This window comes from Lissotriton helveticus, chromosome 2_1 (genome assembly GCF_964261635.1).
Source record: "Lissotriton helveticus chromosome 2_1, aLisHel1.1, whole genome shotgun sequence".
In the NCBI taxonomy this organism is placed as follows: Eukaryota; Metazoa; Chordata; class Amphibia; order Caudata; family Salamandridae; genus Lissotriton; species Lissotriton helveticus.
Window position 1 is genome coordinate 95,061,731 of NC_136059.1, and position 23,759 is coordinate 95,085,489.

Here is a 23,759-nt window from a genome sequence, read left to right on the forward strand (position 1 = left end):
CGCTTACCCCAGTAATCGATATCTACAAGGCCAAAGTAGTGACATCAGCCTTGTATGGGGCAGAGCTGTGGGGCCACTGCCGTTTGGATGCCCTAGCGATAGCGGAGAGCAAGCTACTAAAATCCATTATCTCTATTCCACTGAGCACACCATCTGTACCAGTGTTGTTGGATACGGGCTGTAATAACATCAAAGATCAGGCTCAGCTTCGCCCGCTCCTGCTATGGACACGAATCTGGAGGGGTGAAGATCTAAAATCCTACGCTGAGGGTCTGGGGGAAATAATGAGTCTGGGGGGTTGGGCCAAGATCAGATGGTTAAGAGAAACTAAAAAGCTCTTGGAAAAGATCGGACTAGGGGACTGTTGGTCATCACGCTCAGCCCCTCCAAAAGAAGTTGTCAAGGCGCTTTTCTGGAAATGGACGGCGGAGCGTCTAATTACAAACTCGAAGCACTGCAAGTCCACTGTCTCCTTCCTACAAATTAAAGACATTGTGGCCTTTGAACCCTACCTGGACCTGATCACCCTCCCCTTTGACCGAGCCCTTTATTTTAAATTTAGAGTTGGATCCCTCCCACTAGGTGCTGTGGTATCGAATTGGACATCAGCGGCCCGCTCTTCCCCTAATTGTGCATGTTGCCCGAACAGGGTTGAGTCTATTGCGCATGTCCTATTTGAATGCCCGGACTATGCAGGGCCTAGGAGCTTTTGGTTGAAACCTCTCTTCCGAAATATGGGTACACGTAGCCACCTAGTTGCCTTGCGTATCCTAACTACGGACACTTCCCCCCCTATTGTGTGTGGAATAGCAAAATTTTTAAAACAGTTTTGGCTTATTCGATGTAAGAGATTGTCAGTAGCGGTTTAATTCTCTTTTTTAGCTAATTTATATATGGGCACTTCATGTCCTTTTATCCTTTTTAAACGAGTCCTCATACTGACTTCTTAAAGCAATGTTTTTTTTTGTACACTGTAATGATTGTATTGTAAATGTGCTTATAAGATATCTTGCATATCGAATAAAAGCTTATGACTGACTGACTGAAATAGTAGAAATTAATAGAAAAGAGATGAACAAGGGCAGGAGGAGAAAGGAAAGGTATGGGAACATAGCCAGATATGGAGGCAAAGGATTGAAAAAGATAAAAAACAAATAGCAGAGAGCTATACAGAGTGAAGAATTGAAAGAAGGTAAGCACATGAGAAGATTCAAGAGAGGGAGGACAAAGGAAGATAAACAGAGAAAGTAATAAAAGAAGGGAGACAGATAAGAACAGAAAAGAGAATGAGCAGAGGGTGGGAACAGGAAAAAGGAGGTGAGAAAAAAAGTAAAAGGTAGCCAGCGACAGGACATTGTGATACAGAAAACAATGATCAAGGTTAGAGATGTCCATGGGTTGAGTCACCAAGAACGACAGTTCCTGAAATGGCAAATGCCCATTGCAGGTATTAATAGTCATGCAGTACTTGTTTCCTGCTAGCCAGTGCTCTACCTGCAAAATCCAAATGAGGTTGGGGTTATCTAATGTGCCCACTTCTTTGCCTGCTGCAACACAACAGAATCTACTATGTCTGCAACTCACTCTTGTCCTTAGCCCAATTAATCCTGGTTGTCCCATTTCTGATTTAGTTCCATCTCTCTTGCTACATACACGCACTATATACTCTGTAAAGATTATACAAACTTTATTTGAGCATAAGTTCAAGCAACGGTGCTGAATAGGTTAATGAAGTGTATTATTGCTAAATAGTCTACACAGCTACCTTGGATAATCACACTTTAAGCTCAGTTCCTGTCTTTCATAGGAGTGTGTATAGTCAACTTAATTCTGCATGTGGAGTTCATGTTTAGGTCTCGCTGAGCAATGCGTAAGCATTGCGGCGAGATTCTAGTAACCAGTCCAAAAACTCTACCAAAACTGCGGATTAGACACAGTTCAAGACAGGCGCGTGCACAACCAGCCACGTCACACACCACCATTTGTCTGTTCCTCGGCATCAGACTTCAAAGGTTGCCGTCCCCAGCCCCGCCCCACCCTCCCGCGTGCACATCGCGCACCACCATTTGTCTGTGCCTCCGCATCAGACTTCAAAGGCTGCCGCTCCCCCACCCCCCGTCCCCCGCCCCCCACCCCCCACAGCATCAGCATATCCTTCCCTTTCATGCTTCCGTAGTTAAAAGGCTCTTTTTTTGCTTTGCTGAAGGTACCATGAATATCTCAGGAAATGCACCCGCGAATGAGAGCTCGCCCCAATAATATCTAAATGTAAACGTCTCACTAGCAGGAAGTGAGACTTCAGGACCATCTTTGGTTTATTTTAATCATCAACGTTCCTCATCTCTTCGCTCAGCAAAATGACAATAGGATAAAAACGCAATCTCAAAAAAATCGAAATGTTTCCCAACCTGACATGGCCGCCTCCTACAAGATGTGGTCTAGTCAATTGCCTCTCATTTCCGCTTGTATTCATGGTTATTATTTGATCCAATTTCAGTCTAAAATGTAACTACTCCGTTACGCCATTTGGAATCACTAGCACAGCCTCGGCATCAGACTTCAAAAGAAGCCGCTTCCCCACTCCCCCACTCCCCCATCAGACTTCAAAGGAAGCCACTCCCGCACCACTGCAATGCAGAGAGCTTGTTTTAAGAAGGTATTACTTTTGAGTGCCTGAAAGTGCTTCCCTGATGGGCAGCTCAGCGCAAAAAACACGGAATACCCAATGGATCTCCAGAAAAGTACAACAAGCCCTAAATTTGTTATTTAGTTTACAAAGGCCCAACCACTTTGTTTGTTCGCCCTCGTGATGCGTGTGGGGTGCTGAAAATAAGGCATGTTGCTTTAGTCACTCCTATTTAGCTACTCATTTAAGCATGTATAACTTCCTTTCTCCGATTTAAGTAATTATTTCTCTTTGGGGCAGCGTCAAAATTGCAATGTCAGCTGAATGTAAACTGTTGCCATAATGTTCTCTCCGGTATCGAACAAGACACTTCTTTGACTGTGGCTCATTGTTATCCAGCACTCTTCCTTCGTTTGTCTCTGTCAGAGTCTTTGGCGTTGATACAATCTGAGACCACTCAATAGATATTCCCTCCCTTTCTATATAAAGCTGCTGATCTTTACTTCTTCATTTGCTTTGAGTACTACTAAACATCTTTACTAATCATTTTTTTTAAATATTATGTTGAATGGTCTTGGTGGTTTGGAACATTGATAAGTGCATGCTGAGCTGCTGGAGCATCTCTGAATCGGCCTTCCACTATTTTCAAACTATTTCTGAATACGCCCCCTAGCAATTTCAATCGGCCAACACACACTTGTGCAAGTCCTCGGGGCTTATTGTGGTGGTCATTTTCTTTTAGGTTCATAATGTCAATGGTTTGCAAATTCTGCCTCTTGGAGTGCTGTGTTTTTCGGACAGCTCATAATCCTTGCATAAATTACCTTAATTTATGCCTTTCGTAGTCTGACACGGAGTGAACACCTTGATGGTCACCCATTTGTTTTTGCTTTTCCTTTTGCTGACCCTGTTGACTTTTGTTGTTGTGTGAGTGACCCTGACGTCGAAGAAGTGCTGACCCCCTCCACACCCCACTACTCATAGCAGTACAGCAACCACATTCTAAATTTAACAGATTTTCTTCTAGTTTCTGCCCATTAATCTAAACCTGTACTGAGAATTTTGCGCCCTGGAATATAGGGATGTTCTGTTGGCATCTTGTGACTATTGTTTCCCACCATGTGTCTCTTGTCCCAACTGCTGCTGGACAGTATCATGACGAAGTCCCTCATCTTGAATACATGACACTAAGTGTCCCAGTTTTATTTGCATCCACATGACTGCTAGGTGCACACATTTCCAGCTAAAAGCAGGCCTGGAAACATAACTGCCATCTAGTACTACATTGTTAATGGGAGGTTGGGGGACCACTTACTACACAGGTTTGCTCTTTTCATGAAGCTGTGTCCCATGGTGCATTGAAGTTTTGTGCAACAAATACCAGTTACAGTGATATGAGATGCTCTCTAGTGAAGCAAAACCTGAAATAAAGCCTATGCTGGTACCCTGGGAAAACAGTTGTATCCCACATTTTGACTTGATCTGCTTCTCTCCACACCTGTGAAGTAAAATCTGTTTTTGTTACACATCCATATTGTCAATGACTAAGCTCCTCAAGATCCAGTTCGTCTCTCCTAGGACCCATCCCAGAATAAACACTAAGTTGCTTTTTACTTGTGAAAGCGTTAGGAGGTTACTTTTTTATGAGCCGTTCAAATTGTATTATACCAATAAATCTGTCTACTTCCTTTAAGGTAAAACCTTGTTTTTTAGATCTCTGAGCAATCCATCCTTTCTGAACAACAGCTTGGTAAGCAACAGCTTTTTTTGCCATCGATGTCACAGGGCCTTGTACCTGATTTTTAGGTCTCGACCTACAGCATTGCTTTAGCAAAGCTTGTTTGTCGAGATTCTAGTAAGCGGTCTGAAAAGTATACCTAGCTGCGGATCGCGTACAGTTCATGTGATTCAGGCGCATGCACATCAAACACCATCGGCCTCGGCATCAGACTTCAAAGGGATCCGCTCCCCCGCCCCCCGCTTCTGACTTCAAAGGGATCCGCTCCCCCGCCCCCGCCACAGCAATGCCGAGAGCTTGTTCTCCTTCCCATGCACCCACGATTGTCCCTGTGCGCCTCTCAAAACTGCCCCTCCCCCTCCTCACCCCTGTGAGGATGATGCATATGGATGTTTACATATCAATTCCACGTAAACCAATCAAGTTCTAGAAATTATCTTTTGGTATCGTATCCGATTCTGTTTAACGCTTTAGTCAGCAGATCTATTTGTCGGTGGCAGATGGTCGTTGATCCTCATTTGTTAGTAAAATGTTGATATGCGATGTACTGTGGCATTGCCTCGCTTTTAAAAGCAAACAATATTTCAGGAATATTTGGCTTTCAATGCATTATCCTACTTTGCTGAATGGCGTTAACCAATTTTGTTGCTTTTCAAGCACTTTTGCATTGCGTTATTGCACTTACCTGCAACGGGTGCTGGGCTTACCTGTCAGTTTTATATTCTACCTGTTCGCACATTAATGATCGTTTCCTAGGTAAGCAAAACCACATAAAGAACATTGATATGACAAATTGTTTTTTTTTAATACCACCCATATGCTCATTTATTCTCAGAGGTGGGTTTCACGGTATTGAGTCACTTCACATTCTCCAGTTACGTTGCAGATAAGGAGGAATGGCTCATTATTTGAACGTAACACTTAGGAGAGTGTCTCAAGGGCTTCTGCGCCTTTCATCTTCATGAGGGAGCGAACATTGCGTCGGAATTTATTTTCTACAGTCTAATATTTAACGCCCCCACCTGAAAGTCTTTATCCTGCAGCTGTATACCTAGCTCCATCTTAAGGAGTTTTTTTTATTGCTGTCAGACCTGTTGTGTTGTTCTATCAATTTGGCAAATTATTGCTAATATGTTCTGAAACAAAAGACATGTTTTATTGCTTTCCCTTTCAGTTGTTTTTCTCTTACCACATCTCATGCTTGCTTGTAAAGTTAACCCAGACAGACATTGTCTGCTCGGCGTCATGGAATTGGACCTTCAATAATGTTGACTAGTGGTTCAATGCTCAGTTTATTTTTTTCTCGACCCAGGTTTGCAAGAAAGGTGTTTTTAACTGTAGCCAGGGGGTCTGTCAGTTAAGTGGCCTTTTTTATTTTTTACCGCAATATCTTTTATTAACATAAAAGATATTGCGCATACTAGAGTAGAAATGTTATCCAGATCTGTTTAATGTAAAAAATGGAGGGTGCATAGAAAAAAGAGCAGTTGCTACCCAGCATGTGCACTCATGTCAAATAGAACCTCTGGTACAAAGTACACCATCAGGAAGTTACCTATTGGAGTTTGTGGTCGGGAGGGGGAACATGCCTTTATGCATTGGGGTGTAGAGGAATGACTTGGCAAACTGGATGACTAGCTTATTGCAAGAGACTGAGTGGTTCAAAGCTTACATCACTCTACCGCCCTCATTCTACCACTCTACCACCCTCACTCCACCGCCCTCACTTTACCACTCTACCGCCCTCACTCTACCACTCTACCGCCCTCACTCTACCACTCTACCGCCCTCACTCTACCACTCTACTGCCCTCACTCTACTGCCCTCACTCTACCGCCCTCACTCTACCACCCTCACTCTACTGCCCTAACTCTACCACTCTACCGCCCTCACTTTACTGCCCTCACTGTACCACTCTACTGCCCTCACTCTACCGCCCTCACTCACTCTACCACCCTCACTCTACAACTCTACCGCCCTCACTCTACCACTCTACCGCCCTCACTCTACCACTCTACCACCCTCACTCTACCGCCCTCACTCTACCACTCTACCATCCTCACTCTACCACTCTTGCTCTACTGCTCTCACTCTACCACTCTACTGCCCTCACTCTACCACTCTACTGCCCTCACGCCCTCACTCTACCGACCTTAGTCTACCACTCTACGCCCTCACTCTACCACCCTACCGCCCTCGCTCTAACGCCCTCACTCTACCACTCTACCACTCTACTGCCCTCACTCTACCACTCTACTGCCCTCACGCCCTCACTCTACCGACCTTAGTCTACCACTCTACCGCCCTCACTCTACCACTCTACTGCCCTGACGCCCTCACTCTACCACTCTACCACTCTACTGCCCTCACTCTACCACTCTACCACCTCACTCTACCGCCCTCACTCTACCACTCTACCGCCCTCACTCTACTGCCCTCATGCCCTCACTCTACCACCCTCACGCCCTCACTCTACCGCCCTCAAGCCCTCACTCTACTGCCCTCATTCTACCGCCCTCACTCTACCACTCTACCGCCCTCGCTCCACCACCCTCACTCTACCGCCCTCACTCTACCACTCTACTGCCCTCACGCCCTCACTCTACTGCCCTCACGCCCTCACTCTACCACACTACCGCCCACACGCCCTCACTCTACTGCCCTCACTCTACCGCCCTCACTCTACCGCCCTCGCTCTACCACTCTACCGCCCTCACTCTACCACCCTCACTCTACCACTCTACCGCCCTCGCTCTACCGCCCTCACTCAACCACTCGAACACCCTCACTCTACCACTCTACCGCCCTCGCTCTACTGCCCTCACTCTACCACTCTACCATCCTCACTCTACCACTCTTGCTCTACTGCTCTCACTCTACCACTCTACTGCCCTCACTCTACCACTCTACTGCCCTCACGCCCTCACTCTACCGACCTTAGTCTACCACTCTACCGCCCTCACTCTACCACCCTACCGCCCTCGCTCTAACGCCCTCACTCTACCACTCTACCACTCTACTGCCCTCACTCTACCACTCTACTGCCCTCACGCCCTCACTCTACCGACCTTAGTCTACCACTCTACCGCCCTCACTCTACCACTCTACTGCCCTGACGCCCTCACTCTACCACTCTACCACTCTACTGCCCTCACTCTACCACTCTACCACCTCACTCTACCGCCCTCACTCTACCACTCTACCGCCCTCACTCTACTGCCCTCATGCCCTCACTCTACCACCCTCACGCCCTCACTCTACCGCCCTCAAGCCCTCACTCTACTGCCCTCATTCTACCGCCCTCACTCTACCGCCCTCGCTCCACCACCCTCACTCTACCGCCCTCACTCTACCACTCTACTGCCCTCACGCCCTCACTCTACTGCCCTCACGCCCTCACTCTACCACACTACCGCCCACACGCCCTCACTCTACTGCCCTCACTCTACCGCCCTCACTCTACCGCCCTCGCTCTACCACTCTACCGCCCTCACTCTACCACCCTCACTCTACCACTCTACCGCCCTCGCTCTACCGCCCTCACTCAACCACTCGAACACCCTCACTCTACCACTCTACCGCCCTCGCTCTACTGCCCTCACTCTACCACTCTACCATCCTCACTCTACCACTCTTGCTCTACTGCTCTCACTCTACCACTCTACTGCCCTCACTCTACCACTCTACTGCCCTCACGCCCTCACTCTACCGACCTTAGTCTACCACTCTACCGCCCTCACTCTACCACCCTACCGCCCTCGCTCTAACGCCCTCACTCTACCACTCTACCACTCTACTGCCCTCACTCTACCACTCTACTGCCCTCACGCCCTCACTCTACCGACCTTAGTCTACCACTCTACCGCCCTCACTCTACCACTCTACTGCCCTGACGCCCTCACTCTACCACTCTACCACTCTACTGCCCTCACTCTACCACTCTACCACCTCACTCTACCGCCCTCACTCTACCACTCTACCGCCCTCACTCTACTGCCCTCATGCCCTCACTCTACCACCCTCACGCCCTCACTCTACCGCCCTCAAGCCCTCACTCTACTGCCCTCATTCTACCGCCCTCACTCTACCACTCTACCGCCCTCGCTCCACCACCCTCACTCTACCGCCCTCACTCTACCACTCTACTGCCCTCACGCCCTCACTCTACTGCCCTCACGCCCTCACTCTACCACACTACCGCCCACACGCCCTCACTCTACTGCCCTCACTCTACCGCCCTCACTCTACCGCCCTCGCTCTACCACTCTACCGCCCTCACTCTACCACCCTCACTCTACCACTCTACCGCCCTCGCTCTACCGCCCTCACTCAACCACTCGAACACCCTCACTCTACCACTCTACCGCCCTCGCTCTACTGCCCTCACTCTACCACTCTACCATCCTCACTCTACCACTCTTGCTCTACTGCTCTCACTCTACCACTCTACTGCCCTCACTCTACCACTCTACTGCCCTCACGCCCTCACTCTACCGACCTTAGTCTACCACTCTACCGCCCTCACTCTACCACCCTACCGCCCTCGCTCTAACGCCCTCACTCTACCACTCTACCACTCTACTGCCCTCACTCTACCACTCTACTGCCCTCACGCCCTCACTCTACCGACCTTAGTCTACCACTCTACCGCCCTCACTCTACCACTCTACTGCCCTGACGCCCTCACTCTACCACTCTACCACTCTACTGCCCTCACTCTACCACTCTACCACCTCACTCTACCGCCCTCACTCTACCGCCCTCACGCTACTGCCCTCATGCCCTCACTCTACCACCCTCACGCCCTCACTCTACCGCCCTCAAGCCCTCACTCTACTGCCCTCATTCTACCGCCCTCACTCTACCACTCTACCGCCCTCGCTCCACCACCCTCACTCTACCGCCCTCACTCTACCACTCTACTGCCCTCACGCCCTCACTCTACTGCCCTCACGCCCTCACTCTACCACACTACCGCCCACACGCCCTCACTCTACTGCCCTCACTCTACCGCCCTCACTCTACCGCCCTCGCTCTACCACTCTACCGCCCTCACTCTACCACCCTCACTCTACCACTCTACCGCCCTCGCTCTACCGCCCTCACTCAACCACTCGAACACCCTCACTCTACCACTCTACCGCCCTCGCTCTACTGCCCTCACTCTACCACTCTACCATCCTCACTCTACCACTCTTGCTCTACTGCTCTCACTCTACCACTCTACTGCCCTCACTCTACCACTCTACTGCCCTCACGCCCTCACTCTACCGACCTTAGTCTACCACTCTACCGCCCTCACTCTACCACCCTACCGCCCTCGCTCTAACGCCCTCACTCTACCACTCTACCACTCTACTGCCCTCACTCTACCACTCTACTGCCCTCACGCCCTCACTCTACCGACCTTAGTCTACCACTCTACCGCCCTCACTCTACCACTCTACTGCCCTGACGCCCTCACTCTACCACTCTACCACTCTACTGCCCTCACTCTACCACTCTACCACCTCACTCTACCGCCCTCACTCTACCACTCTACCGCCCTCACTCTACTGCCCTCATGCCCTCACTCTACCACCCTCACGCCCTCACTCTACCGCCCTCAAGCCCTCACTCTACTGCCCTCATTCTACCGCCCTCACTCTACCACTCTACCGCCCTCGCTCCACCACCCTCACTCTACCGCCCTCACTCTACCACTCTACTGCCCTCACGCCCTCACTCTACTGCCCTCACGCCCTCACTCTACCACACTACCGCCCACACGCCCTCACTCTACTGCCCTCACTCTACCGCCCTCACTCTACCGCCCTCGCTCTACCACTCTACCGCCCTCACTCTACCACCCTCACTCTACCACTCTACCGCCCTCGCTCTACCGCCCTCACTCAACCACTCGAACACCCTCACTCTACCACTCTACCGCCCTCGCTCTACTGCCCTCACTCTACCACTCGAACGCCCTCACTCGAACGCCCTCACTCTACCACTCTACCGCCCTCGCACTACTGCCCTCACTCTACCGCCCTCGCTCTACCGCCCCCGCTCTACCACCCTCACTCTACCGCCCTCACTCTACCGTTCTACCGCCCTCACTCTACCACTCTATCGCCCTCACTCTACCGCCCTCACGCCCTTACTCTACCGCCCAAACTCTACCGCCCTCACTCTACCACTCTAGCGCCCTTCACTCTAGCGCCCTCACTCTACTGCCCTCACTCTACCACTCTAATGCCCTCACGCCCTCACTCTACCGCCCTCACTCTACCACTCTACCGCCCTCACTCTACCACTCTACTGCCCTCACTCTACCGCACTCACTCTACCACTCTACCACCCTCACTCTACCGCACCTTCCTCTACCACTCTACCGCCCTCACTTTACTGCCCTCACTCTACCATTCTACTGCCCACACGCCCTCACTCTACTGCCCTCACTCTACCGCACCTTCCTCTACCACTCTACCGCCCTCACTCTACCGCCCTCACTCTACCGCCCTCACTCTACCACTCTACCGCCCTCACTCTACCACTCTACCGCCCTCACTCTACCGCCCTCATTCCCTCATTCTACCGCCCTCACTCCCTCACTCTACCGCCCTCAAGCCCTCACTCTACCACTCTACCGCCCTCACTCTACTGCCATCACTCTACCGCTCTACCGCCCCCAATCTACCGCCCTCACTCTACCACTCTACCGCCCTCCCTCTGTCGCCCTCACTCTACCACTCTACCGCCCTCACGCACTCACTCTACTGCCCTCACTCTACCACTCGACCGTCCTCACGCCCTCACTCTACCGCACTCTCTACCACTCTACCATCCTCACGCCCTCACACTACCACTCTCACATCCTCACTCTACCGCCCTCACTCTACCACTCTACCGCCCTCACTGTACCACTCTACCGCCCTCACTCTACCGCCCTCACTCTACCACTCTACCGCCCTCATGCCCTCACTCTACCGCCCTCACTCTACCACTCTACCGCCCTCACTCCACCACTCTACCGCCCTTCCTCTGCCACTTTACCGCCCTCACTCTGCCACCCTCATGCCCTCACTCTACGGCCCTCACTCTACCACCCTCACTCTACCACTCTACCGCCTTCACCTACCACTCTACCGCCCTCACTCTACCACTCTACCGCCCTCACTCTACCGCCCTCACTATACCGCCCTCACTCTACCGCCCTCACTCTACTGCCCTCACTCACTCTGCCGCCCTCACTCACTCTACCGGCCTTACTCACTCTACCGCCCTCACTCACTCTACCACCCTCACTCACTCTATCGTCCTCACTCACTCTACATATCTATCTATCGCCCTCCCTCACTCTATCGCCCTCCCTCACTCTATCTATTGCCCTCCCTCACTCGATCTATCGCCCTCCCTCTATCCCCCTCCCTCTAGCCATCTATCGCCCTACCTCTATCTAACGCCCTCACTCTATCGCCCTCCCTCCCTCTATCTATCGCCCTCCCTCCCTCTATCGCCCTCCCTCTCTTCCACCCACCTCCTTCTCTAACTCATTGTTCTCTTCTCTTCTCCCGTGCTGATCTGCTGCTCCTCTTCCACCCTGCCTCCTTCTCTAACTCCCTGTTCTCTTCTCCGTGCTGAGCTGCTGCTCTGTTCCACCCTGCCTCCTTCTTTAACGCCCTGTTTTCTTCAGGTGGAAGAGGTGTGGCGCCGTGGCCAGGGCGACTGACTCCGGAATCTGGGGATCATGGTTTGATCCCCGGTGCCAGCGGCAGATTAGCCCAGCACCATGTGACTCTGGGCAATAGCTTGCTTAATCTTCCCGATGGCCACTAGCGCCTAGAGACCCTTACAGGTGATTGTTCGCGCTTTACAAATGTGGATTATTATTATTATTATTATTATTCTCCTGTGCTAATCTGCTGTTCTCTTCCACCCGCCTCTTTCTTCAACTCCCTGTTCTCTTCTCCTGTGCTGTTATGCTGCTCTCTTCCGCCCACCTCCTCTCTAATTCCCTGTTCACTTCTCTTCTCCAGAGCTGATCTGCTGCTCTCTTCAACCCGCCTCCTTCTCTACCTCCCTGTTCTCTTCTCCCGTGCTGTTCTGCTGCTCTCTTCCACCCCACCTCCTTCTTTAACTCCCTGTTCTCTTCTCCTGTGCTAATCTGCTGCTCTCTTCCACCCCACCTCCTTCTTTAACTTCCTGTTCTCTTCTGCTGTGCTGATCTGCTCCTCTCTTCCACCCACCTCCTTCTCTAACTCCCAGTTCTCTTCATTTCTCCCTCTGCTGATCTGCTGCTCTCTTCCACCCGCCTCCTTCTTTAACTCCCTGTTCTCTTCTGCTGTTCTGCTGCTCTCTTCCACCTCGCCTCCTTCTCTAACTCCCTGTTCTCTTCTCCTGTGCGAATCTGCTGCTCTCTTCCACCCCACCTCCTTCTTTAACTCCCTGTTCTCTTCTGCTGTGCTGATCTGCTCCTCTCTTCCACCCACCTCCTTCTCTAACTCCCTGTTCTCTTCTCTTCTCCCGTGCTGACCTGCTGCTCTCTTCCACTCTGCCTCCTTCTCTAACTCCTTGTTCTCTTCTCTTCTCCTGTGTGATCTGCTGCTCTCTTCCACCCGCCTCCTTCTTTAACTCCCTGTTTTCTTCTCCTGTGCTAATCTGCTGCTCTCTTCCACCCGCCTCCTTCTTTAACTCCATGTTCTCTTCTGCTGTGCTGTTATGCTGCTCTCTTCCGCCCACCTCCTTCTCTAATTCCCTGTTCACTTCTCTTCTCCAGAGCTGATCTGCTGCTCTCTTCAACCCGCCTCCTTCTCTACCTCCCTGTTCTCTTCACCCGTGCTGTTCTGCAGCTCTCTTCCACCCCACCTCCTTCTTTAACTCCCTGTTCTCTTCTCCTGTGCTAATCTGCTGCTCTCTTCCACCCCACCTCCTTCTTTAACTTCCTGTTCTCTTCTGCTGGGCTGATCTGCTCCTCTCTTCCACCCACCTCCTTCTCTAACTCCCAGTTCTCTTCTTTTCTCCCTCTGCTGATCTGCTGCTCTCTTCCACCCGCCTCCTTCTTTAACTCCCTGTTCTCTTCTGCTGTTCTGCTGCTCTCTTCCACCTCGCCTCCTTCTCTAACTCCCTGTTCTCTTCTCCTGTGCGAATCTGCTGCTCTCTTCCACCCCACCTCCTTCTTTAACTCCCTGTTCTCTTCTGCTGTGCTGACCTGCTCCTCTCTTCCACCCACCTCCTTCTCTAACTCCCTGTTCTCTTATCTTCTCCCGTGCTGACCTGCTGCTCTCTTCTACTCTGCCTCCTTCTCTAACTCCTTGCTCTCTTCTCTTCTCCTGTGTGATCTGCTGCTCTCTTCCACCCCGCCTCCTTCTTTAACTCCCTGTTTTCTTCTCCTGTGCTAATCTGCTGTTCTCTTCCACCCGCCTCCTTCTTTAACTCCCTGTTCTCTTCTCCTGTGCCGATCTGCGGTTCTCTTCCACCCGCCTCCTTCTCTAACTCCCTGTTCTCTTATCTTCTCCCGTGCTGACCTGCTGCTCTCTTCTACTCTGCCTCCTTCTCTAACTCCTTGCTCTCTTCTCTTCTCCTGTGTGATCTGCTGCTCTCTTCCACCCCGCCTCCTTCTTTAACTCCCTGTTTTCTTCTCCTGTGCTAATCTGCTGTTCTCTTCCACCCACCTCCTTCTTTAACTCCCTGTTGTTCTCTTCTGCTGTGCTGACCTGCTCCTCTCTTCCACCCACCTCCTTCTCTAACTCCCTGTTCTCTTATCTTCTCCCGTGCTGACCTGCTGCTCTCTTCTACTCTGCCTCCTTCTCTAACTCCTTGCTCTCTTCTCTTCTCCTGTGTGATCTGCTGCTCTCTTCCACCCCGCCTCCTTCTTTAACTCCCTGTTTTCTTCTCCTGTGCTAATCTGCTGTTCTCTTCCACCCGCCTCCTTCTTTAACTCCCTGTTCTCTTTTGCTGTGCTGATCTGCTGCTCTCTTCCATGCCACCTTCTTCTTTAACTCCCTGGTCTCTTCTCCTGTGCTGATCTGCTGCACCCCACCTCCTTCTTTAACTCCCTGGTCTCTTCTCTTCTCCTGTGCTGAACTGCTGTTCTCTTCCACCCGCCTCCTTGTTTAACTCCCTGTTATCTTCTCTTGTGCTGATCTGCTGCTCTGGTCCACCCCAACTCCTTCTTTAACTCCCTGTTAACTTCTCCTCTCCTGTGCTGATCTGCTGTTCTCTATCACCCCACGTCCTTCTCTAACTCCCTGTTCTCTTTTCCTGTGCTAATATGTTGTTCTCTTTCACCCGCTTCCTTCCTTAACTCCCTGTTCTCTTCTCCTGTGCTGCTCTCTTCCACCCCACCTCCTTCTTTTACTCCAACTTCCCTTCACCGTTGCTGATCTGCTGCTCTCTTCCACCGCCTCCTTCTTTAAATCCCTGTTCTCTTTTACTGTGCTGATCTGCTGCTCTCTTCCACCCACCTCCTTCTCTAATTCCCTGTTCTCTTCTCCTGTACTGATCTGCTGCTCTCTTCCACCGCCTCCTTCTTTAACTCCCTGTTCTCTTCTGCTGATCTGCTGCTCTCTTCCACTTTGCCTCCTTCTCTAACTCCCTGTTCTCTTCTCCTGTGCTAATGTGCTGCTCTCTTCCACCCCACCTCCTTCTTTAACTCCCTGTTCTCTTCTGCTGTGCTGATCTGCTCCTCCCTTCTACCCACCTCCTTCTCTAACTCCCTGTTCTCTTCTCTTCTCCCGTGCTGATCTGCTGCTCTCTTCCACTCTGCCTCCTTCTCTAACTCCCTGTTCTCTTCTCCTGTGCTGATCTCCTGCTCTCTTCCACCCCGCCTCCTTCTTTAACTCCCTGTTTTCTTCTCCTGTGCTAATCTGCTGTTCTCTTCCACCCGCCTCTTTTTCTAACTCCCTGTTTTCTTCTCCTGTTACGATATGCTGTTCTTTTCCACCCCGCCTCCTTTTTAACTCCCTATTCTCTTCTCCTGTGCTGATCTTCTGCTCTCTTCCACCGCCTCCTTCTCCAACTCCCTGTTCTCTTCTCTTCTCTTCTCCTGTGCTGATAGTCTGCTCTCTTCCACCCGCCCCCTTCTTTAACTCCCTGTTCTCTTTTGCTGTGCTGATCTGCTGCTTTCTTCCACCCACCTCCTTCTCTAATTCCCTGTTCTCTTCACTTCTCCCGTACTGATCTGCTGCTCTCGTCCACCGCCTCCTTCTCTAGCTCCCTGTTCTCCTCTCTTCTCCTGTGCCGATCTGTTGTTCTATTCCACCCGCCTCCTTCTTTTACTCCCTGTTCTCTTCTCCTGTGCTGATCTGCTGCTCTCTTCCACCCCACCTCCTTCTTTAACTCCCTGTTCTCTTCTCCTGAGCTGATCTGCTGCTCTCTTCCACCCGCCTCCTTCTTTAACTCCCTGTTCTCTTCTCCTGTGCTAATCTGCTGTTCTCTTCCACCCGCCAATTTCTCTAACTCCCTGTACTCTTCTCCTGTGCCGATCTGCTGTTCTCCTCCACCCGCCTCCTTCTTTAACTCCCTATTTTCTTCTCCTGTGCTGATCTGCTGCTCTCTTCCACCCCTCACTCTATCTGTCGCCCTCACTCTATCTATCTGTCGCCCTCACTCTATCTATCTATCTATTGCCCTCACTCGATCTATTGCCCTCACTCGATCTATCTATCGCCCTCACTCTCTATCTATCTATCTGCCTCACTCTATCTATCTATCGCCCTCACTCGATCTATCTGCCTCACTCTATCTATCCCCCTCACTCTATCTATCTGCCTCACTCTATCTGTCGCCCTCACTCTATCTATCTATCTATCTGCCTCACTCTATCTATCTATCTGCCTCACTCTATCTATCTGCCTCACTCTATCTATCTATCGCCCTCACTCTATCTATCGCCCTCACTTTATCTATTTATCTATCACCCTCACTCTATCGCCCTCTATCTATATATCTATCGCCCTCACTCTATCTATTGCCCTCTATCTGTATATCGCCCTCACTCTATCTATCTATCGCCCTCTATCTACCTATCACCCTCACTCTATCTATCTTTCGCCCTCCCTCTAGCTATCTATCGCCCTCAGTCTATCTTTCTATCGCACCCCCACAGCTTCACTCAGGGGCACTACAGCATCACTCGTCGCCACCACAACATCACTCAGCGCCACCACAACATCACTCAGCGCCACCACAGCATCAATCTGTGTAACTATTCAACAACAACTGGTTTCAAATATGTTCTCTCAATGTTTCAAACTTTATTACAAATGTCTCAAAAATATGTTAATATTTCACTTCTGTTCTTGTATTTTCGTCACAATAAAATACATTGAACATAATCTTCACAAAAGTTATTTACTAAAGTTTAAGCTATTGCCATTATAAATTACAAAAACTTTTATTTAAGTATTAAGTATTTAAAAAAATTAAAAGCCATTGTTATTTGTAATATCAATACATCTAAGTCACGTAAATACAAAACATGTTGCATTACAAATGCTATAGGTGTCACATTTGCAAAAGTTAAAAGTATTGGCATTGTAAATGGCAAAGCTATTAATTTCGCTATTTTCAAAACCAACACATAAATAAAAAAATTGTCAAAGACCAATAGCTCAAACTTTCCTAATGCGAGACCTATTGCATTGCAAATGATTGTTTAACATTGTGTGTGTTATCAAGCCTGAACAAGGGGCATTCTCCCCCTAAGGCTGCAAGAGGGTTGATTCATATACTAACTTCTGTCCTGCAAGTAATGGTGTAATCTCAGCAATTACAAATCCGCCCGGCGGGCGACAATACCACAGCCTAATTAAGACTGCCAAAATGGATTTCTATAGGGAAGCCATAAAAAATAATGGCAATAAACAGAAAGACATTTTTAAGATTGTCAACACCTTTATGAATCCCAAGGCCTTGTTACAAGAAATTCCCCCTTCTCAAAATCTTTGCAACACCATAGCCGATTTCTTTGAAGAAAAAGTCCATATCCTAATCAAAGATTCCCCCCCCCCCCCCCGACCCCACTGAACCTAAATGAGAACACTAGGGCAGTGACATACAAGGCCAGTATGAACCGTTTTTCTCCCATCAATTTGGAGGAAACCCATAAAGCCATTTTGTCCATTAAATCAGGATCTCCCTCTGACCCGTGTCCCCCCATGGTCTTGCATTCCATGGTGGACATTGTAAATCCCATCATCAATAACATAATAAATTCTTCGCTTGACCAGGCACGGATCCCTACAGAATGGAAACTAGCGGCGGTAAAACCCCTTCAAAAAAAGCAGGTAGCTGACCCCACTACCCTCTCAAATCTACGGCCTATCTCGCTCCTACCTACGCTTTGCAAATTAACTGAAAAATGTGTGAACAAACAGAGGATAACAATGTTTGGCATCCAAACCAAGCGGGTTTTTGGGCCCAACACTCTACAGAAGCAGCTCTCTTTTTTACTACGGAAACATTGCGGGCTGCTATGGACCAGGGCAAGAAGGCCGTCCTGGGTCCATTTAAAAGGACCTACATATCTCCAAAAGAGTTTTAAGCGATACCTCCCAACGCGAACTCTGAGATCCTCAAACGCAAACCTGCTGACCATTCCTTCCTTTAGACTGACCACCAGGGGAGGAAAAGCTCTGGCAGTTCTAAGGTCAAAGGCCTGGAACAAACTCCCCCTGCACCATCGTCAAATCAGCTCTGAATCAGTGTTTAGGAAGGTATTAAAAACCTGGATCTACAGCCTGCCTGATACGCAGTGCACCACGATGAGCAGTTGAAACCAGCCCTTCCATCCGTCTGGTTATTTTCTTAGCGCCAAGATGCTCCTTGGAGTGATAGCTGCGCTCTATAAATATATCTTTACATTACATTGTTATTGTTTGCCGGTAAACACAGCACGAACAGAACAATACCTACAAAATTGTGCCTAACCAATACCACTGATTAGACTGAGACTAACGGAAATGGAAGAGTGTTATATGCACCACTCGCTGCTGTTTGTCACAGAAATTAGAACCTGAAATTCTACAACGTACCAAGTTCAACAGCGTAATATGTAATACTATAGTACAAGATATGGGGATGGGGAAGCAATGACGACGGAAAGGGGTTGGAAGGGAGGCAAGCAACAAGGACGGAAGGGGGTAAGGAGAGGAGGCAAGCAACAAGGATGTGAGAAGGTCAAGGGGATAAGTTGCAAACAACAATGGGAGGAGTGCAAGCAACAACGGGCACGCAATGATGGCAGGGAAGCCAGAAGAAATCAAAAGTACCTGAATTTGAGACGAGCAGTGGAAGGATGCTAATAAAATAAATAATCAGTACTTGGTCCATACTCCAAGAGACAAACATACAGAGAAAGAGTGAAACTGACATATGCTGGCCAATGAGAAGCAAGTTAATGAGAGTGATCATAAAGCCATCCAATAATAAGTAATGGGCGTGGCCTAATCCATTTTTAGGGGCATTTTTTTTTTTAACTAAACAGGTGCTGAATCTGGTTTCTACCGTTCCTTTTTTCCTGTCCTTGACGGCTCTCTAGCTGGCTTGGAGCTAGTACATGCCTGACCTTGGAAAAGAGACAATAAAGAGGTGGATCAGAACAACCAGAAGGACTGCAACCAGGAGCACTGAGGTAAGGTCCAGAACAGGACCAGGAGGAGGGGAGGGAGCCGGACGTGGAGGATCAAGATCAGGACCATGAGAGTCAGTACCAGTAGGGCCAAGACCAGGAGGACCGGAGCTAGGAGAACCAAGAGAGCCAAGTGCAGGAGCAGGACGAGGAGGAGTTAGTTCACTATGACCTGGGGGTTAAAGACCAAGAGATTCAGAACCAGAAGGGACCGGATGAGGAGAGTTGGACCCAGGGGGCCACAGATAGGAAGACCAAGAGGAAGAGCATAAGAGGATCGGGAAAGGCGATTCAGAAGGGTCCGGAACATGGACCTGAACCAAGAGGAGGAGGAGGAGGCGGCAGAGGACCAGGATCAAGGGGAGGAGTAGGAAGACAGAGAAGAGGGCCATGGTGAGGTGAAGTTACATGCTCTGGACACCATGGTAATGTCATCATGTGTGTCTGTTGTATACCTTCAGCTCTTCTTCCTGAGCTCAGTGTGATTATATGACATGTATTAAGACACTCTCTAGTTCCAGAGGGCAATGTCTATTATTAAACACTTCTTAGTTATGTGTCTTAGACCATTTTCCGCTACATGACCCCACCGGCATTTTCATTCCACTTGAAGCACTGCTCCCACATTCTAGCTGGAAGGTGTTGGTGGCAGAAGACGGTGGGTGCGGCTGGGGCAGGTGAGCGAGGCTCAGGTGCTAGAGGCATGCCAACGTGGCTAGCAATCTATTCAAGAAAAACACCTCACTGCACATTAATGCCACAAACAGGGCAGCTAAATGGGCAGTGAGTAGCATAAGGCTCAGGTAAAGGACCAGTGTCCAGAGGCACTGGCAGGAGCTGCCGCATGTGATACAGTGTGTGAGGTTTGTCAGTGAAAGCGGAACTTTTCCAGTCCGTATGCAAGGGGGACTCCAGTGTTCGGGGCTCAGTCACAATGCACAGTACTAAGCAGGGAAACAGCTCCGGCGAGAGCCTGTTTACAGTCAACAGGAGCAGCGTCCCACGAGGGCCGCGCCTGAAGGTCGCAGAGCCGGAGCAGGGCGGCCACGCTTGGCTCGGATCAGACAGCTCTGACTGTACCTGGGAGGTGAGTGCTCCTCCCATGCCCTCCCTCTCACCATCATCGTCTATAAACCCCTCCGCAGACGGGTGCCCGGGTTCACTCCCAGGCTCTCAACATGGCAACCAAGGTCGACATTCGGATGAGCGGGCACCAGGCCAACATGGCGGCCGCGAAGGAGCACCTGCTGGCCGTGACCAGGGACTACATCTCCAGCCCCCGGCTGAGTGAGTACACTCTCGGCCCCCTGGCCCCCCGAGGCGGCTGCGGGGGGGCTCCCTGCGTGCGCCTTCCCTCTGATGGGATGCAGTGTCTGAAGATGGCAACGATGCCTTCATTGTAGGCTCACTTGGGCCTCATTCTGTTATATTCATTCCTTGTGTGTCGTGCTCGTGCTTGCAACTAAAGTACTGCTCTTTGTACCTCACCGCCGGGCATTTCCCTGGAGGGTGGGAGCCAGTGCAGGCTACTTTTTGAGCGCAGTGGGCTGCTGGTGGCGCCTCTGCCATTTTCTCCATCACTAGAGGCACAACGGGTTTCTCAGACGAGAGAGAAGAAAAGGAGAGAGGGAAGAGAGATGGAGAGAGAGACATGAGAGAGGAAGAAAGGAGCGGACGGGTTTCAATCATTTTTGGGTTCCCACTGAGGCTCTGCTTAGAACCCCCAGAGAGCCCAGACACTACTGAGTCAGAGTCAGGGTAACGGGTAGCCATAGGTACTGGGCTATAATAGTGCACTATTGACCCCCGCGGTCAGCCCAGTACCGGGGCACACTCAAAATAATAGTGTGCTTTAGTGAACAGTACTGAGCTAGAGCAGAGACAGTCTGGGGTTGTAGTAAACCACATTTCACCCTAATTAAGATGTCACAGGACCACAGTGGAGTGTTGAAGTATTAGTGACAGGTTTTTGTATTTTGTAATAGTAGTGTACTTATATATAATATGTACTACACTCGCCCCCCAATGACAGATGTTTAAGTAGCCAGTTCAATGGTATTTATTTCATTGGCTCATAAGAAAAAGTGTCTCAGAGAACCTGCCACAGCGACCTTCAAGTTACGCAAAGATGCGCTAGCCCACGGAGTATTCTTGCTGGCTAGCAAATTTATCGTATTTACTAAACACATGCAGAGATACCCACCTTTTGCTGCCCTTAAAGTGTAAATTACTCATGTTGGAGCACAGCCTCACTGATTTGGTGTGAGTCTCCAGTGATGGACACAGTCTCACTCATTTGGTGTGACTCTCCCTCTGTGGAGAAGACTGTCACTCATTCATTCGGAACTTTCTGTCCTATCTGTGTCTGGCCTTGGTGCCCACTCAGACTCATCCATTGGAGGCCTCTCAACTTAGAGTAGTATCACTCACTTGGTGTGTGTCTCCTACTTTTACCAGGGTCTCTCTCCTTCAGCACGCATATCCTGCTGTCTGTCATTCTTTGTGACTTGCCAACTTTTGAAAAGAGTCTCAGTTGCTTCACAGTAGAGTTTCATCCGTTTGATGTAAGACTCTCTCATTAGAGTACAGGCTACCACTTGGCGAGTCTGATTGAGTTTAATCAAGGTTTACACCTAGGAAGCATCGATTTTATTTAAATTCTAGATTTTGATAGCTAACCCAGTGTTTGGCTGGTCATTCGGGCAATCAAGACACTGCCAGATGCACCAACTTGCAGGGTCAGTGTGTGGGCTTTTTTTTTTTTTGGTCCCTTAGACTGCGGCAGGATTGAAAAAAAACAGCACACACTGGCCCTTTGAAGCAGACGCATCAGCTGTTCCAGACTGCCCAAAAGTCCAGTCCAACACTGGACAAACCCATACATTGCACTATTCTGTCACTATTCATTGACATTTCTGGAGAGGTGGCGCACGCCCTCTGACACACCAGTTTCTTGGGGAGTGCCAGTGTTGTATGTGTCTAGAGTAAACAGCGCCTGCACACCGTGCATTGACGCCATTTTGGAAGACCTTTGCCAAGGTCATCAGACGCATTAGAAAATGTCCTTGTTTTTTTTTGTGACACAACTACCTTTTATCTGATGCTTGTTCATGCTTCCATGGGCATGTCTCCCTGTTGAGAACATTTATTTGTTTACTACTTTTCTTCTCGTGCGTTTCTAATGATATGCACCGCACACACTGAATTTACATGTCAAACTGGAGACGTACAATATGCACTCATACTGGGATATCACCTATGCGGGCCCTAAGGTATGTGTTTCGTTTCCAGGGGCTCAAGGAGCAGATAGGAACAGCATCTGCTGACAAGGCCCCCATTCCAGGTCTCCGTAGCTTCCGAATAGCAGGACATGTCCCACATGTGGGCGGAATGAAGAGCCTTGTGGTTGGTCAGGGGGGGACATGTGGATCATAAAGAGAACTGGGCTGCAGGGAATCCTAAAGAGGCGCCCTTCTCATGGTCTGGCTGACCGATCCACCTAGGCATAGGCTGGCAGCCGAGTGTGGTGACCCAGCCTATCTGTCCACTTACTCCCCCAGAGTCTGAAGAGCCGTCTTGGCATTTTATCCAGGGTCACACTATCCCCCGGGGTATTCAGCAGGGCAGGTGTGTCACTCGAGGTGAGGGATGCCAGTCTCCTTGGAGGCTTTTTCGCTCTGTATGATCTCTCGCCTGACCAGCTGACTCCTCCCTCCGGAACATTCACCCAAGCAGATTTCAGACGCACCCAGACACCCACCTGGTAAATCAAACTACTGTTGTGTGCATGTCAGAGTCCCTGGTCACACCACCATTCACCTCAGATTAGCGCCATACCCCTGTAGACCATGTCTGCCCTGCCAGCATGCACAAAACCACACTCCTACTAGTGCCAGTCCTTACTAAGAGTTACTGCCCTGACCCAACCATTGACTCTGAAAAAAGCGCCTGCCACATCATGATTCGTTAGAAGCAACTTTAGCATTTTCATCGGAATGTTGAGCAAGGCACAGCCAATCATATTCCCTAAACTTCAGTCATTACCAGTTGGTATTGGACTGATCTGGACTATCTCTCAGCACCCAGCGTGTTTCAAACTCTGGCAATGAGCAGAAGTATATCCGCTGATGTATGTACTAATAGCATTACTGACGCGTAGCCTTTCAATAACACAAGTTAGTGTTCCTGTTCTTGTTGTGCACCCTCACTTTTGTCTTGGCCTATAGGGCAGGTGAGCACCAATAACCGGTGTTATTCACTTGCTGTGTAGTCGAAGATGCTCGAGTGAGTGATAAGCTCTGCTCTGTTCCTTGTAGACATGAGCAAGGCGTAGTGGCTGACACTGAGTGCCATGCCACACCTGCTGGCATGGCTGACACCTGCACGGTGTAGTACCTCATGCTAAGACCCTGCCTGCTGGATACATGGCTGGCAGGGGGAGCGGGGGGAGCTGACTCTCCTAAAGGTGCATTGTCTACTGAAGCCATGAGTGCCCAGGACTGCTGGCATTACTGGTAATGCATCAGGTACATATCTGGTAGGGGCAGCATGTGCTGGCTCTGGAATGGTGTCAGGTACATGACGCTCACAGACAGTACACCATGGCTGGCACTGGGTGTAACGCCCGTCCTGTGACTCCATGGGGAATATGGGGTGGAAGGCACAGGCAGTGATGCCATGTCGCATAGGCAGTATGGGGTGGAAGGCAATACCTCGTATGTGCTACCCTCTTGATACATCGAAGATTGACCCTACCTGTTATGCCCTGCCTAGCAGGCACAGTC

At 50.0% G+C, this 23,759-nt stretch overlaps 1 protein-coding gene across 4 annotated transcripts in view; it reads left to right on the forward strand.

Moving 5' to 3' along the window:
- Positions 1-23,759, forward strand: part of ATP6V1B1 (ATPase H+ transporting V1 subunit B1) — a 989,440-nt gene that overhangs the window by 672,849 nt on the left and 292,832 nt on the right. Inside the window, exon 1 of one of the 4 annotated variants that reach the window (XM_078674532.1) lies at positions 20,124-20,262. The exons of the other annotated variants lie outside the window; for them this stretch is intronic. Within the exon in view, the coding sequence (XP_078530658.1) occupies positions 20,154-20,262 (109 nt within the window). The 5' untranslated portion in view covers positions 20,124-20,153. Of the gene's footprint in view, positions 1-20,123; positions 20,263-23,759 lie in introns of those variants that run through there. 4 annotated transcript variants of the gene reach the window in all.